We start from the raw sequence: 15,636 nt of genomic DNA, 5'->3' as shown, positions 1-15,636 counted from the left end.
ATTGCTTTTAGATTTCCTTTCAGGAATCTGGAAGAATAAAAAGAAACATCTAACAAAGAATGGAGGCAGATGTAGCCCTTAACAAATTTCAGAATTTCTGGAAAAGCTTAGCAGATCAGGCAGCATCTGTGGTGGGAAAGCAGAGTTAACGTGTTGGGTCCAGTGACCCTTCTTCTTGTGATCTCATGTTCTGAAAACTTCTGATTTTGTTTGCATCATCTGCAGTCCTATTTTGTGTTTTTAATAAGAAAAATTTCCATTTCTAAAATGAACAGAACATTTTCACTCAAAAAAAACAAAAGCAAAAGCTGAACATTTTTATGAATAAGTGAAATATATACCCTTCAGGGTAAAGACCTCTCACTCCTCATTACTTGTTGAGAGGATCCCTGTCAACTGAGGTTTGTACTTTGTAAAATATATAAACTTCATGAGTAGCTGAATGATTAGCCATTGATGTTGCGTGATGGAAGTTTAGTACAATGACTCAAAGTATTTCTTGTGCTCCAATAAATGAACAAGGTGAAATCTTTGAGACATTGTCTTTATAACAGTCAACTCTGCATGTATCCTAATCCCATTTCTATAGATCAACAGAAAAAACATTTGCCAGCTCTTTATTATGAATAATGAAATAGAAGAGGAGAAGCTAAATACAGTTAAGCACCTTTCGGAGTCATACTCACTGATGGAGTTGAGATTAACTAGAAAAGGGAAAAGCAAGTCCAGGAATTAAAATCAGAGTTTGGATTATAGCAGCTTTGGAAAAATGGAGAGTGAATTAGCTAAAGTGTGATGGATGGACAAATTAGCGCACAGAAAATTGGAGAGATCTATATGTACAGTAAGAGCGATGAAGCTGAAAGCCCATATGAAAAAAAAACAGGTCTAAAGAGGATGAGTTAGGGATAAACTAAGAAGGTAGTGAAATAATTTCAAAAAACATAGAAAGAAATAGTCACTTTCTATTTTACTGACATCCTAAAAAAAAACTGCTAAAGTTGAATTGAGATTCCCAGGGGAGAGATGATTCTCACTTTGTAGGTGATAGGTAATCTGGCAGGTAGGTAAACTGTATTTCTTATTTGTCTATACTGATCTAAGGAGAAGGATGACAAGCTAAATCCTGAAGTGATTGCTCAATTTGGGTAATACTACTCAGGTGAAAGCTTTAGATAAACCAAAGGAAAACTAGCGTGCAAACCCAATGCAATCCATTGTAAACTTCTGAAGGATGAAAGATGGAATTAGCAAGGCCCTAAATGTTTTAAATAGAGAACTCTATATGAGGCTGGGCTTGTGTCAGAGGACTGTAAATATCCAATACACTATCATTTTAAATAATAGAGATGGAGCAATATGGTAATTATGAGCCATTTAGCTTAAACACAGTGATAGAGAAAATGTAAGAGAGTCTAATGATATGAAATAAACACAAATTTAGATCAACTGATAATTAAAACAAATCCGTATGGATTTTAAAATAGACTTGTGTAACACAAGTCTCATAAAATTTGTACATAATGTAACTGATATGGTAAATGAAGGAAATGTCAGAGGATATCATGTACATGGACATTAGCAATGGGCAACATAGAAGATTACTAAAGAATATGACATTAGTGGTAGGACAAAAAAGTGGATTGAAACTTGGTTACAAAGAAGAAAACATAATGAGGTAGAAATATGGGGCTGTCTCCCATAAGAGTAAAACACAATACAGGTTTCTAAAATTGAAGTGTTTAAAAGTATGCAAGGATGGAACACAGCAGATGTAAGTGAACAGTTTCTATTAGTTGAGAGACCAAAAGCAAGGAGGTGGACATATAGAATTGAATGTAAGTTATTTAGAATGGAGAGTAGTTTATACGAATAGGTGACTTTTTTCCAGAGCCAGAATATCTTGTGGTCAGCTGACTGAGTTAGAGGGGCTGGATAAGGCATCAGGCAGTCTGTCCACCCTTAGGCCTATTAGAATCTTAATTTGCTAATTATCTGCCACTTAAGAGCTTCAGTCTGGCAGTAGAATTGTTCAGATTGTGTGAGAAGGCGGGGAATGACAAGCAACTCACAGCCAGAGGGCCCATCATGTTTTTTGCCAAGTATACCAGCTCCTGAAGTTGCACAATCTTAAAACCAAAGATTCCACATTTATTTGCAAGGAGTTCATAACCCTAATCATTTTCTCGGATCCCAGTTAGTTACGTATTCCTTTGTTGATGAGTTTAAAATAATTCTTTGTTCTTCGTAGCCTCCCTCACCCTCCCTCACCTTCTCCCTGCGCAGCCTTCGTGCAATCTCCTCTCCCTTCCCACAGTCCTCTTGCAGGTCCCTTCTCTTCCATCTCTTGTAGTCTCCTTTCCCTCTCCATACCCCCCTTCAGCCTCCTTTTCCCTCTGCGAACCCTCCTATATCTGCCTCCTCCCTCACCCCTCCCCTACCTGATGCATCCACCGGACCCAACAGATGGATATGGAGAAAGTCCTTTCTGGGCTGGAGAAAAAGTCACCACCCCCCACCCCACCTGACTTCCAGCATCCTGGTCAAAGTCATCAGCACTTTATCCCTTAAGGAGAAAGTGAGGACTGCAGCTGCTGGAGATCAGAGTTGAGAGAGTGGTGCTGGAAAAGCACAGCAGGTCAGGCAGCATCTGAGGAGCAGAAGAATCGACATTTCGGGCATAAACCCTTCAGCTTATGCCCGAAGTGTCGATTTGCCAAGTCCTCGGATGCTGCCTGACCTGCTGTGCTTTTCCAGCACCACACTCTTGGCTCTATCCCTTGACCCCTGCCAGCTCTTGGCTTTCACTGAGACCCTGGACCTTAGTTCCCAGTGTCCTGGGCACTCTGTTAATGCCAGCGTGGACTTTCCTACTGCTCCAATGACAGAAGCCTAACCCCTTCTCTGAGGCTTCGTCGCCCCAGTCATTGTTAGATTACTTTTTTTTAGATTACTTACAGTGTGGAAACAGGCCCTTCGGCCCAACAAGTCCACACTAACCCTCCGAAGAGCAATCCACCCAGACCCATTCCCCTATATTTACCCCTTCACCTAACACTACGGGTAATTTAGCATGGCCAATTCACCTAACCTGCACATTTTTGGACTGTGGGAGGAAACCGGAGCACTGGAGGAAACCCACGCAGACACGCGGAGAATGTGCAAACTCCACACAGACAATTGAACCCATGTCTCTGGCGCTGTAAGACAGCAGTGCTAACCACTGTACCACCGTGCCGCTGTCAGTGACCACCTAAAGATCAGAGTATGGAGTCCATCCAGCTCTTGGCTTCTATTTAAACGAAATCAAAACACTTGTGTCCCTTTGAACCATTTGCTGTTGGCCTCCCCTGTTGAAGCCTGCCCTGCATTCGGACTCTTATGCTGCTGGTCTCTGAACCACAACTCAAACTCTTTTCACAAAGTAGGTTGTGAGCCCTTTCCTCTGGTTGGAGGTTCGAGTTTTGTCCTGTAAAGTTCCTCAGTCTGTTGTATTTATTCATGGTCCTGCACTGAGACATTAGTGTTCGACCACCATAAAACCATAAGAAACAGAAAGCATTTGGCCCCACAAGCCTGCTCTATAATTCTGTAGGATCATGGCTGATCCAACATTCCTCACATCCACTTTTCTGCCCTTTCCCTATAACCTTTGATTCCCCAATCTACCAATCTCTGCCTTAAATACAAGGACTCTGCTCCATGGTTCTCTGTAGCGAAGAGTTTCAAAGACTGACGACTCTCTGAGAGAAGATAATCCTTCACATCTCAGCCTTAAATTGGCACCCCTTAACTCTGAGACTATGTCCTCTGATCCTAGATTCTTCCATGATGGGACACGTCTTTTCTAGATTAGATTCCGTACAGTGTGGAAACAGGCCCAACAAGTCTACGCTGGCCCTCCAAAAAGTAACCCACTTCTGTCTGACTAATGCACCTAACAGTATGGGTAATTTAGCATGGACAATCCACCTGACCTGCACATCTTTGGATTGTGGGAGGAAACCAGTGGAAACCCAGACACTGGGACAATGTGCAAAGACCACACAGACAGTCACCCAAGGCTGGAATCGAACTCAAGTCCCTGGCGCTATGAGGTTGCAGTGCTAACCACTGAGCCACTGTGCTGCCCTCCGCATTTACCCTGTCAAGCCCTTAAGAATCCTATATGTTTCAATGAGATCACCACTCATTCTTCTAAATTCCAGTGAGTTTCAATCTGTTTAATCTTTGCTCATAGAAGACAATCCTTCCATGCCAGGGATCATCCTAGTGAACTTTCTTTGAACTGCTTCCAATTAAGTAATATCTTCCCTTAAATAATAGGACCAAAACTGCTCACAATGTTTCATTTGTTGTCTCACCAGCACCTTGTACTTCCTGACTCTCATACTCCAATTCCCTTGAAATAAGGGCCAACATTCCATTAGCCTTCCTGATCACCTGCTGTACCTGGGTGCTAGCTTTCTGTGTTTCCTGCACAGATCCCTTAAATCCCTTTATGCTGCAGTTTGCTGCAGCTTTTCTTCAATTAAATAATACTCTGTTCTTTTGTTCTCCATTCCACAATGAATAAATTCACGTTTTTCCACATTATATTCCATCTGCGAATGTTTTCCACTTGCTTATCGATTGAAAGCTTTTTGACTCTATGATCCTCCACCAGTTGATGAACCTTACAGGTCCTAAGCACAAATCCAGCTATTCACATAATCATGAGAATACCCAAACTTAGCTAGTGGAAGGTATGGTCTTCTATATGCACCATGGAAATGCCAACTTTTAACATACTTAACCTATCCATAGGAGAAAGTGAGGAGTGTTGGTGCTGGAGCGTCAGAGTCTGAAAGTGTTGAGCTGGAAAAGCACAGTGGGCCATGCAGCATCTGAGGAGCAGGTGAGTCAATGTTTTGGGCATAGGTCCTTCAACAGGAATGACTTATGCCCGAAACGGTGACCCTATGCTCCTCAGATGCTGCCTGACCTGCTGTACTTTTCCAGCACTACACTTTTCAACTTTAACCTATCAATATCCCTCTGTAAACTATCTGTATCCTTCTTACAACTTGCCTTTCCGAATATTTTTGTGTTATCTGTAAATTTGGCTACAGTGCATTCACTTCATTCTTCCACGTCATTAATGTATATTGTAAACAGTTGCAGTCCCACTACTAACCCTTGTGAAATCCCACTGGTTTCACATTGTCGGCCTGAAAATTAACCCCTTATCCCAACTTGGTGTTTCCTGCTCTTTAACCAATTCTCTATCCATGCCAATATATTACCTCCAACATTGTGGGCTCTTATCTTATGACTTGACCTTTATGAGGTACTTGTCAAATGCCCACTGTAGGTGTCTGAAGAAGGTAGAGCAGTAATTGAGTAAGGCTAAATGAAAATTGTCGTTCTTTCTCAGAAGGTATTTTTAATGGAAGCTAATTCTCTCTTTGGCTTCACTATTAGCCTGAGGAAATATCGATAAACTTACAACTTGGCTGCACAGATTTGAAAGCTCATTGACAAATTATAGTCCATTATCAAATACAACTATGTTCAGGACTTCATGCATGGAAAACATGACCTTTAACACAGTTATTGAGCAAGATAAGAAAAACTGTCTCCTTAAATTGGAAGAGAATAATGTTAAGGCATTCCCATGGCCTTCCTTTGCAAGAGAGTTTGAGTAGAGGAGGAAAGATGTCTTAATGCAATTGTACTGTGTCTTGGTGAGACCATATATGGTCTGCAAAGATCCAAGAGAGCAAATCACCACCATTTTCTCAAGGGCAGCTAGGGATGGGCAACAAATGCTGTCCAGCCAACAGGATCCATATCCCCTAAAGTAATGTTTAAAAACATTTGGTCTCCATACCAGAAGAAGTATATTTGCCATTGAATGAGTGCGGCAGCTTTGTTGTATGAAGAGTGACTGGTGAGAGAGAATCTCATTGAAACATACAATGTTCTAACAGGATTACACAGACTGGATAGTGGGATGATGTTTTCCCTGACCAGGCCAGGTCCGGGTAAAGAAATCACATTCTCAGGATACATGATAGGCCATTTCAAACTGAAACGAGAAGGTTTTTCACTCAGAAGGTGATGATCCTTTGGAATTTTTGAACACAGGTCTCTGTAGACCAAATGACTGAATATATTTAAGAAAGAAGAAGATAGATTTCCAGAGACAGAGGTATCAAAGGGATAGTGGAAGGGAGATGGCATTGAGATGTACTAAAGGATCATTCATGATCATGTCGAAAATGGAGCAGGCACAATGAGCTGGATGGTCTATGTCTGCTCCTATTTTCTATGTTTTGGTGTCGAGCTGGAAAGGAGAAGGTGAAAGATGTCCTTTCTTCTTCTATCCATGAATAGTGCAGTTGGTGTCCATATCCTTGAGGAATGCCAGGCCACCATACCAGATAGCGGTGTCCTGGCTAGCACCTGGAAATCAACTGATGTCACTTGTTAATCTTCTGGAGGACATCTAGTCAGAGAGTTTGTGGGATCACCGACTGCACTTTGTAGACCACACAATCATCAATAATATGAATGTGATAGTGTTGTTTGAAATAGTGGCACAGGGCAGAGGTATTGGGAGACATCCTCTGCTCAACCCTCCCGACAAGACATGCAACTCAGCACACATTCATCATCATGTAACTAAGCCTCACAAAACTTTTGCAACTTTGTGGTTGAAATGGTAATGGTTAAGGTCACAAAGTCCTTGACTTCTTGAAGAAATCAGTTTGTCCTTACTTGCATTGTTGATGGGCTGCTTCATAGAACAGAAAAATGTGTTGCTGGAAAAGCGCAGCAGATCAGGCAGCATCCAAGGAACAGGAGAATCGATGTTTCGGGCATGAGCTCTTCTTCAGGAATGAGGAGGGTGTGCCAATCAGGCTAAGATAAAAGGTAGGGAGGAGGGACTTGGGGGACGGGCATTGGGAATGCGACAAGTGGAAGGAGGTTAAGATGAGATTGATAGACCAGAGAGGGAGTGGGGGCAGAGAGGTCGGAAGAAGATTGCAGGTCAAGAAGGCGGTGCTGAGTCCGAGGGTTGGGACTGAGAAAAGGTGGGGGATGGGGAAATGAAGAAAGTGCAGAAATCTGCATTCATTTCCCTCCCCCCACCTTTTCTCAGTCCCAACTCTCGGACTCAGCATCGCCTTCCTGACCTGCAATCTTCTTCCGATCTCTCTGCCCCCACCCCCTCTCTGGCCTATCACCCTCACCTGAACCTCCTTCGACCTATCGCATTCCCAAAGCCCCTCCCCCAAGTCCCTCCTCCCTACCTTTTATCTTAGCCTGCTTGGCAAAACCTCCTCATTCCTGAAGAAGGGCTTATGCCCGAAACGTCGATTCTTCTGCTCCTTTGATGCTGCCTGACCTGCTGTGCTTTTCCAGCAACACATTTTTCAGCTCTGATCTCCAGCATCTGCAATCCTCACTTTCTCCTGCTTCATAGAACAGTAGCAGTAATCTGATACCTCCTATGGACATATTTCATGATTATTGTATTGTATGAGCTGCAAAGGAGAAGGATTTAAAAGGGACCTAAGAGGCAACTTTTTCTCGCAGAGGATAGTGTGTGTATGGAACAAACTGCCAGAGGAGGTGGTGGAGGCACCTTTTAAAAGCCATCTGATTGAGTACACGAATAGGAAGGGTTTATAGGCATATGGGCCAAATGCCAGACAATTGGATGAAATTGGTTGAGGATGTCTGATCGGCGGACAAGTTGGACGCAAGGGTCTCTTTCTGTGCTGTATAAGTCTATGACTCTGGATTCTGGGAGGCACTTTTGTGAGCTCACTTGTGCTGTACAAAGTTATCAGTGGCTTGTGGACAGTTTCTACTTTGAGTGGTAGACCTTAAATATAGAACGTTTCTCTCACGAATGGAAGAAGTGCCTCTTTTTAAGTGATGGAATACATTTATTGTGTGTCAGTTGAGTTCTGGAGGGGTTGTCCACTGGTCATCTGATCCTGTCACATTGGGTCTGAAGTAAGATTGCTCCTAGGCTGTGGATGATACAAGGCTCATCTTAAAGTTGGAAGGACAGAGCTATAATATACAAATATCTTGGATTAAATAAGCATCTCTTTGAATCTGTAACATCAGTGCTGTTGATGCTCGTTCCGTAGCCATGCTTGATAAAGTCATAGAGTCATAGAGATGTACATCACAGAAACAGACCCTTGGGTCCAACCCGTCCATGCCGATCAGATATCCCTACTCAATCTAGTCCCACCTGCTAGCACCCGGCCCATATCTCTCTAAACCCTTCCTATTCATATATCATCCAAATGCTTCTTAAATGTTGCAACTGTACCAGCCTCCACCACTTCCTCTGGCAGCTCATTCCATACACCTACCACCCTCTGCATGAAAACGTTGCCCCTTAGGTCTCTTTTATATCTTTCCCCTCTCATTCTAAACCTATGCCCTCTACTTCTGGACTCCCCCATCCCAAGGAAGAGACTTTGTCTATTTATCCTATCTATGCCGCTCATCATTTTATAAACCTCTATAAGGTCACCCCAAAGGCGCCTATGCTCCAGGAAAACCAGCCCCAGCCTATTCAACCTCTCCCTATAGCTCAAATCTTCCAATGCTGGCAACATTCTTGTAAATCTTTTCTGAACCCTCTCAACGTTCACAACATCCTTCCAATAGAAAGGAGACCAGAATTGCGTGCAATATTCCAAAAGTGGCCTGATTTTGCTTCAAAGCTTGTTTGAGAGGCTTATTAACTTGTGTTAAGTGGGATAAAGGTTTTCCAACCTTGTTCACCATTCCTATGAATTGTTATATAGCATTCCTGAACAACACAGCCTAAAAATATAACCACAGGGTTTGAGAATTCACACCAGTCATTGAGTGTCAACCCGTATTCAGCAAATTATTCAAGACTCTTCTAACATTGTTGTTGTCCTGGGGTTTAGTGGACTCATTGATGTAAATATCATCAATGTGGCATATGTTGGACCTCATTATAAGATAACGTGAATAACCAAGGTCTTTTTCCCAAGGTAGGGGAGTCCAGAACTAGGGGGCAAACAGTTAAGGTGGGGGTGGGGAAGAATTTACAAGGGACCCAAGGGGCAACTTTTTCACACAGAGGGTGGTACATGTAAAGAATGAACTGGCAGACGAAGTAGTGGAGACTGGTACAATTACAGCATTTAAGAGACATCTGGATGGGTATATGAATAGGAAGGATTTAGAGGGATATGGGTCAAATACTGAGAAATGGGGTTAGATTAATTTAGGATATCTACTTAGCATGGACAAGTTGGACTGAAGGTCTGTTTCCTTGCTGGATATCTCTACGGCTCTGAGTTCATTTCAAATGCAAATGTGAAGCCAAAGGCCAGGTAGCTTAAACAATAATGTCCATTTGGCATTTTGACTGTGTTCACCAGATCAGAGACCTCATCTGGGGAAGTTGCTAGAAGCTGCTGTTCCATTTATTGAAGATTTTTCGGTTTGTAAGGTTATCATCTCTTATTAACTGATTTGTTCCAAAGTTGAGACAAATTCTAAGAATCTGTTTAGTTTAAGAAGTGGCACTATAGTCAAGCACCGCATTGTTGCCTGCAAGAGTTTTGAAATAATGCCTTTCTGGAGAAAGATCTTAGTTCCTGCCTTTGTCTTGATTCTGAGTAAGTGAAGGATCTCCCTGGGTGTGGACAAGCAGATTAGATTGGCACCTGTCCTCAGTGTGATGGAACACTCAGTTTGGGATGTGTTGTCTAAACTCATTATTTCATACCTGACTGAAAGCCACATCTATTTAGGTTTTTGGGCTATGCTATTGAAGAGTGAACATGACTGGTCCTAGATAACATGTAGCATTTCAACAATTTGTCTTTTAGTCTTAATAATCACTATATAGATCAGTTGGAGGCATGGGCAGAAAAATGCCAGATGGAGTTTAATCTGAGTAAATTTGCCCCTTAGGTCTCTTTTATATATTTCCCCTCTCACCCTAAACCTATGCCCTCTAATTCTGAACTCCCCAACCCAGGGAAGATACTTTGTCTATTTATCCTATCCATGCCTCTTATGATTTTATAAACCTCTGTAAGGTAACCCCACAGCCTCCAATGCTAAAGGGAAAACAGCTCCAAAATGGACATTATTGCCTGCCCTTTGGCTTCACATTTGCATTTGAGATTGACTCTTCAAGCCATAGAGATATCCAGCATGGAAACAGACCGTCAGTCCAACTCGTCCATGTCTAGTGCATTTTTGAAAGTCAAATACAGAGAGAAATTATATAGTGAATGGCAGAACACTTAGGAGTGATGGTGTGCAGATCACTGAAGTTGGCAGCACAGGTAGGTAAGGTAGTAGAAAAGGCCAATTGCATACTTGCCTTTATTGGAAGGGGCATGGAGTATAAGGATAGACAAGTTATGCTGCAGCTTTATAGAACTTTAGTTAGGCCACACTTGGAAAACTGCGTATAGTTCTAGTCACCACACTACCAGTAGGATGTGGATGCTTTGGAGACGGTATAAAAAAGACTTACCAGGATGTTTCCTGGTATGGGAGATTTTAGCTATGAGGAAAAGATGGATAGACTGGGTATGTTTTCATTGGAATGCAAGAAGCAATCTAATAGCAAGATGCAGGATGACCTAATAGAAGTTTATAAGATTGTGAATGGCATGGATAGAGTAGAAAGTTTGAGGCTTTTTCCCAGGGTGGAGGAGTCAATTACTAGGGGACACAGGTACAAGGGGGAAGTTTAAAAGAGACGTGCAAGGGTGGTGAATGCTTGGAATGCGCTGCCAGAGGAGGTGGTGGAAGCAGACATAAGAGCAGCATTCAAGAAGCACCTAGATGAATACATGAAAAGGAGGGGCATAGAGGAATACGGATCTTGTAAGTGAAGATAGTTTTAGTGGCAAAATGTGGTGGCGCACGCTGGAGGGCCAAAGAGCCTGTTCTTGTGCTGTATTGTTCTTTGTACTTCCTTGTTCTTTGTTACCTGAAGCTGAACTTTGATCATGAAGTTGATTCCTCCTGAGCCTTGCAGTCGGCTAATTAAGATTGCAGGGTGACCTTCTTCAGCCATTTAAGGCTGCCCAACAAAACAGTATCTGTCGTCCCTGTCTACTATTTAAAGTCTGTCCAGTGGACATTTACAGCAATATCTGTGGTCCGGTATTGAATATTCTGATCCATGATTCCCAGAGAAAAAAATGTACAATGTATTTTATCTCGAAAGACGGTTGCCTTGTTTCTTCTTAATGTAGGTCCTTGTGGTGAGCTTGATATGTTTTGACTACAACCGTGGCTTTCTGTAATATGGGCAGGATTTCTTCCCAAATGTGCAGTTTTGTTGCACCATCTGTAAAATACTGCTGGCACCTTTTCTGCTTGATCTGTTGCTGCTGTAGTGCAATTTTTGTTCTTTTTTATCCTCTATGGTAATTTCAGTCCTGTTCAGTCTGTATTGGGTTTTGAAGCATTGACCCAAGATTGTAAGCAGCTTAGGGTAGAATTCATTGCTCACATGAGTCCCTGTCAGTTTCCTGAGGTGCTGTCTGTGTTGGGTGTTGAGTGGCCAACTGTGTGGCTCTGGCCCCACTGCCACCATGTTGCAAAATGAGGTCAGTACTCTTAAGAGTACATGTTAACAGGCATTATTAAACATAACTACTCGTAAGGCATGTTAAAAGAGGACATTGTGCTAGAAACTTACAGACTCAGGCTTCCGTCAGTGTAATCTGGAATGACTGTAATTTAACCCCTTTTGCAAATGCTTAGTAGCTATTGTTAAAGTAAAGGGACAATTAACCTTTTACTTCACAGCAGGTAGTGTGTATTTAAGATTAGTTAGGATAGGTGGATAAAACAGCAAACTTTAAGGAATATGGGAATGATGTGGGCGAATGTAATAGAATTGTGTAGAGGATAATACTGATATAGATGGTAAGAAGAAAAGTGGGTAAAATAGCGTTTTCCATGTATATTTCTGTATGAATTACTATTCTGCATATTGACTGTTTGGTTGAGCATTACATTTCTCATGTAACAGACCATTTGTTGTCCTCCTCTCTGTTAGATCATTATCTTTGAAGATGGAGAACACTGAGAACATTAGCATGATCTCCCAAATTGCAAAACGGCGTGTTGTGTCAAAAGATGGCCATAACAATGTGAAAATTGACCAAGTGGATGGTTGGGCCTTCCTTTACCTGCAGGATCTTTGGACCACCGTCATTGACATGAAGTGGCGTTACAAGCTAACTCTCTTCACAGCAACATTTGTGATTACGTGGTTCCTTTTTGGCATTCTCTGGTATGCTATAGCATTTGTACATGGGGATTTAGAGTTATTACACCCCCCAGCTAACCACACACCCTGTGTAGTGAACATTGAGACCTTAACAGGAGCATTTCTGTTTTCCCTGGAGTCCCAGACGACCATTGGTTATGGATTCCGCTGTATCACAGAGGAGTGCCCATTTGCCATTATCCTGTTAATCATTCAGTTGGTCATTACCACCTTGGCAGAGATCTTTGTCACTGGTACTTTTCTGGCCAAGATTGCAAGACCCAAAAAACGGTCTGAGACCATCAGGTTTAGTTACCATGCTGCCATTGCCATACACAAGAATAAACTTTGCCTCATGATCCGGGTGGCCAACATGAGGAAGAGTCTGTTGCTACAGTGTCAACTTTCTGGGAAATTCCTGCATAATCATGTCACTGAGGAAGGTGAGACCATCAAACTCAGGCAGGCAAATGTGAATTTCCAGGTGGATACTGGTTCTGAGAGTCCATTCCTCACCTTCCCATTGACATTTTATCACGTTATTGATGAGAAAAGTCCATTGAACAGATATGCATCGGCAAATCTAAGGGATAAAGATTTTGAGCTGGTTGTCATTTTAAATGCCACAGTGGAATCCACGGGAGCTGCTTGCCAGATCAGAACCTCGTATGTGCCAGAGGAGATTCTATGGGGCTATGAATTTGTCCCTCTTATGTCACTGTCCCCTGGTGGGAAATATCTGGTTGACTTCAGTTTCTTTGACAAACTTAGGAAGAGTTCCAACCCTTACTTTTCCTCTGGAGCGCTGAGGTATGGGGATATTGATAAGCTAAGACTTGAAGAAAAATACAGAGAGGATGAACGGAACACATTGTTCAGTAAGATTCCAACAGTCCATAGCAATGTCTAGTTAAACATTTGCACAGAACAGACCAGCGTAAGGAAGTTTTTAAATCAATAAACACCTTTCTGGTACATAACAAGCCTTAAGCCTTATAAAACAAAAAAAAATATTTAGTCAAAATTAATATCAGAAGGTTCCCAATGATCTTATGTAACAAGAACAATGTTGGTAATTGTGTTAATGAAAAATGTATTATTTTTATTTGATTACTCACTTTGTCAAAACTGAATCATACAATCCATCCAACACTGTCTGCAGATGGAGGACTCTGGTTCCTGAGCCTAAGAACTTTCTCCAGTTTTCCTAAATTTCAATTGTGCCATTCTGCTTGCTTCCTAACAGTTAAAATCTAGATTCTTCACATTGTCTCTTACTTTAGTGTATTCATTTGTAGAGCCTCCAAACTGGGTAACCAGTTCCTTCCCTCTGTATTGACCCCATGTTATAAACTATCACCATCCATGCTAGGTGTCAACTGACCCAAAGCTGGCTCTGCAGTCTGTTCCACAGCTTTTATGTTACTAATCAGAACTGTAATTTTCCTTAACAAACAAAAACAGAAATTGCTGGAAAAGCTCAGCAGGTCTGGCAGCATCTATGGAGAGAAATCAAGATCTAATGTTTCGGGTCGAGTGAGCCTTCCCAGGACCCATGTAATTTTCCATACCTGGATTTATAATTAGCAATATACTTTTAATTGGTAATAGATTGGATTGTGATGATCTAACAACAATGTCTTGATTTACCTAATTGCTGGATCCACACTATTTAGTCTTACAGGGTGTCCTATACTATGACTGCCATGCCAGGTATGTTTTTGCTGGTAGTGGGTCTTGTAAATTATGATGGGTGGCTAACCCACCATATCTACACCTGATGAATTCCCACAGTAAGGTGTGTGGATGGGTGTTGCACCCAAAGCCCACCTGCCTGTACCTAGAACATTGAAGCCCATTAAGGAGCAGTTATGATCATAATTCTGCCTCAGCTTCCATAAAATGATTGGCCATGGAATTTGGACTAACTTGGGCAGGCTGCATTTTCACCAACTTTTGTAAATAAATGGGAATGAAGAGGCTTCCCTTTCTATGGGAAATCCATTCCCCACCCCACATGTCCAAAACCCAACTTCGTTCCCAACCCTGCCTGGGATGCTGATCACTCTTCCCAAAATCTTGGACTTAGCTCCACCCAGTGACCATGCTGGTTTCTTTTGCAACTGCAAGAGCTTCTGGCCAATCAGATTGACTGACTGGAAGCTTTTGAGATTTGAGCTTCTTTTCACTAAATGGGGGAAACTTCACACTGAGATCGTTAAGACCCCCCTCCCCCCCTCAGTATAATATCGCTGTAGGCCAGCCGTTTTTAAATTCAGTCAGTTCACTCCCACCCCTACGTGAAATTCACTGCACAAAGTGTGGTCCATCTTGAATATTTCTTAACTGATAAAAAATAAATGTGAATTATGTAATTGAATAGGTGATTTTTTAAAAAAGAAAGAGTTAATCCTGTAAAAATAATGTTGGTTTTTTTGGTGACATGTTAGTGGGACACATATTTCTAAAGGTTTATATTGATCTTGATGCAACTAATTAGAATATCCTATGAGTGACATATCATACTGTTAATAACTGGAAAACATTTTACAGTTCCTTTAATATGTATGGTTACTGTTTATTTTTACATTTCTGTGAAACAGAGAGATTTATTTAAATTACTTCATGCTTCCACCTATTTATGTCAATAATTAATAAACTAATAATTAATTGAAAAGGTATGGAGCTATACTCATTGTGGACTTTGAGAAATGGATGCCGAGTTGCATGTTAGGTTCTTAGTTAAATGTGACCTTATCTTGCCTTCCAAAGAAATACAAGTAAATGCAATCACTGTGTTGTTATCCTGAGAAGCAAGACCTCATATTTTATTGTGCCTGTGTTTGTTATTGTTTGTATCTCATTGCTTGGCTGCTTTGCTTTTGAAAAAAAGGCAAGTCTGGTATACGAGTAGTGTACATTACTCGGTGTAGTTGGAGTTGTTGGATGGTGGGACTTCTGATTTCGTGTGAAGTAGGTGTTATCGGCTAGGTCATGCTTTAAGCAATGTTCTTGGTCCCCATTTCTGTTGACCTAATGTTAGAAGAGGTGTGTTAAAACGCCAGGCTGAGTCAAGATCATTTGTTTTAGAGTCAAAAGCTAAAAGTCAAAATGACCTAGTTTAAATCTCGACAGCTTGTTTTGATATCGATCACAATAACAGTTTCAAATGATGCAATATAGAACATGTATCTACAGCATTCTGCTATTTTTGGTATAGGACTGGTTGTGGAATGTATAAGCACCTTTTACAATCCGTTATGCTGTTTAACATAGAAGGAGGAAATATTAAGACTGAGCTACTGGATTGGAGTAGTAGTGAGTGCAAGAAATTATTT

The 15,636-nt window shown here is 41.5% G+C and overlaps 1 protein-coding gene across 11 annotated transcripts in view; it reads left to right on the top strand.

Annotated features, from left to right (window-relative positions):
- kcnj15 (potassium inwardly rectifying channel subfamily J member 15) overlaps nucleotides 1–14,916 on the top strand; it is a 176,022-nt gene extending 161,106 nt beyond the window's left edge. For 7 of the 11 annotated variants that reach the window (XM_060833804.1, XM_060833803.1, XM_060833806.1 and 4 more), the window contains one exon: nucleotides 12,086–14,915. In XM_060833804.1, coding sequence (XP_060689787.1) covers nucleotides 12,086–13,208 — 1,123 coding nt within the window. In that variant the 3' untranslated portion in view covers nucleotides 13,209–14,915. Of the gene's footprint in view, nucleotides 1–12,085 lie in introns of all 11 variants that reach the window. The other 4 variants (XM_060833798.1, XM_060833800.1, XM_060833799.1 and 1 more) reach the window with 1 other exon arrangement.
- Nucleotides 14,917–15,636: the final 720 nt, after the last annotated feature.

The sequence above is a fragment of the Hemiscyllium ocellatum genome, chromosome 12, assembly GCF_020745735.1.
Source record: "Hemiscyllium ocellatum isolate sHemOce1 chromosome 12, sHemOce1.pat.X.cur, whole genome shotgun sequence".
Taxonomy (NCBI): Eukaryota; Metazoa; Chordata; class Chondrichthyes; order Orectolobiformes; family Hemiscylliidae; genus Hemiscyllium; species Hemiscyllium ocellatum.
This window is presented reverse-complemented; position numbering and strand designations above follow the sequence as displayed.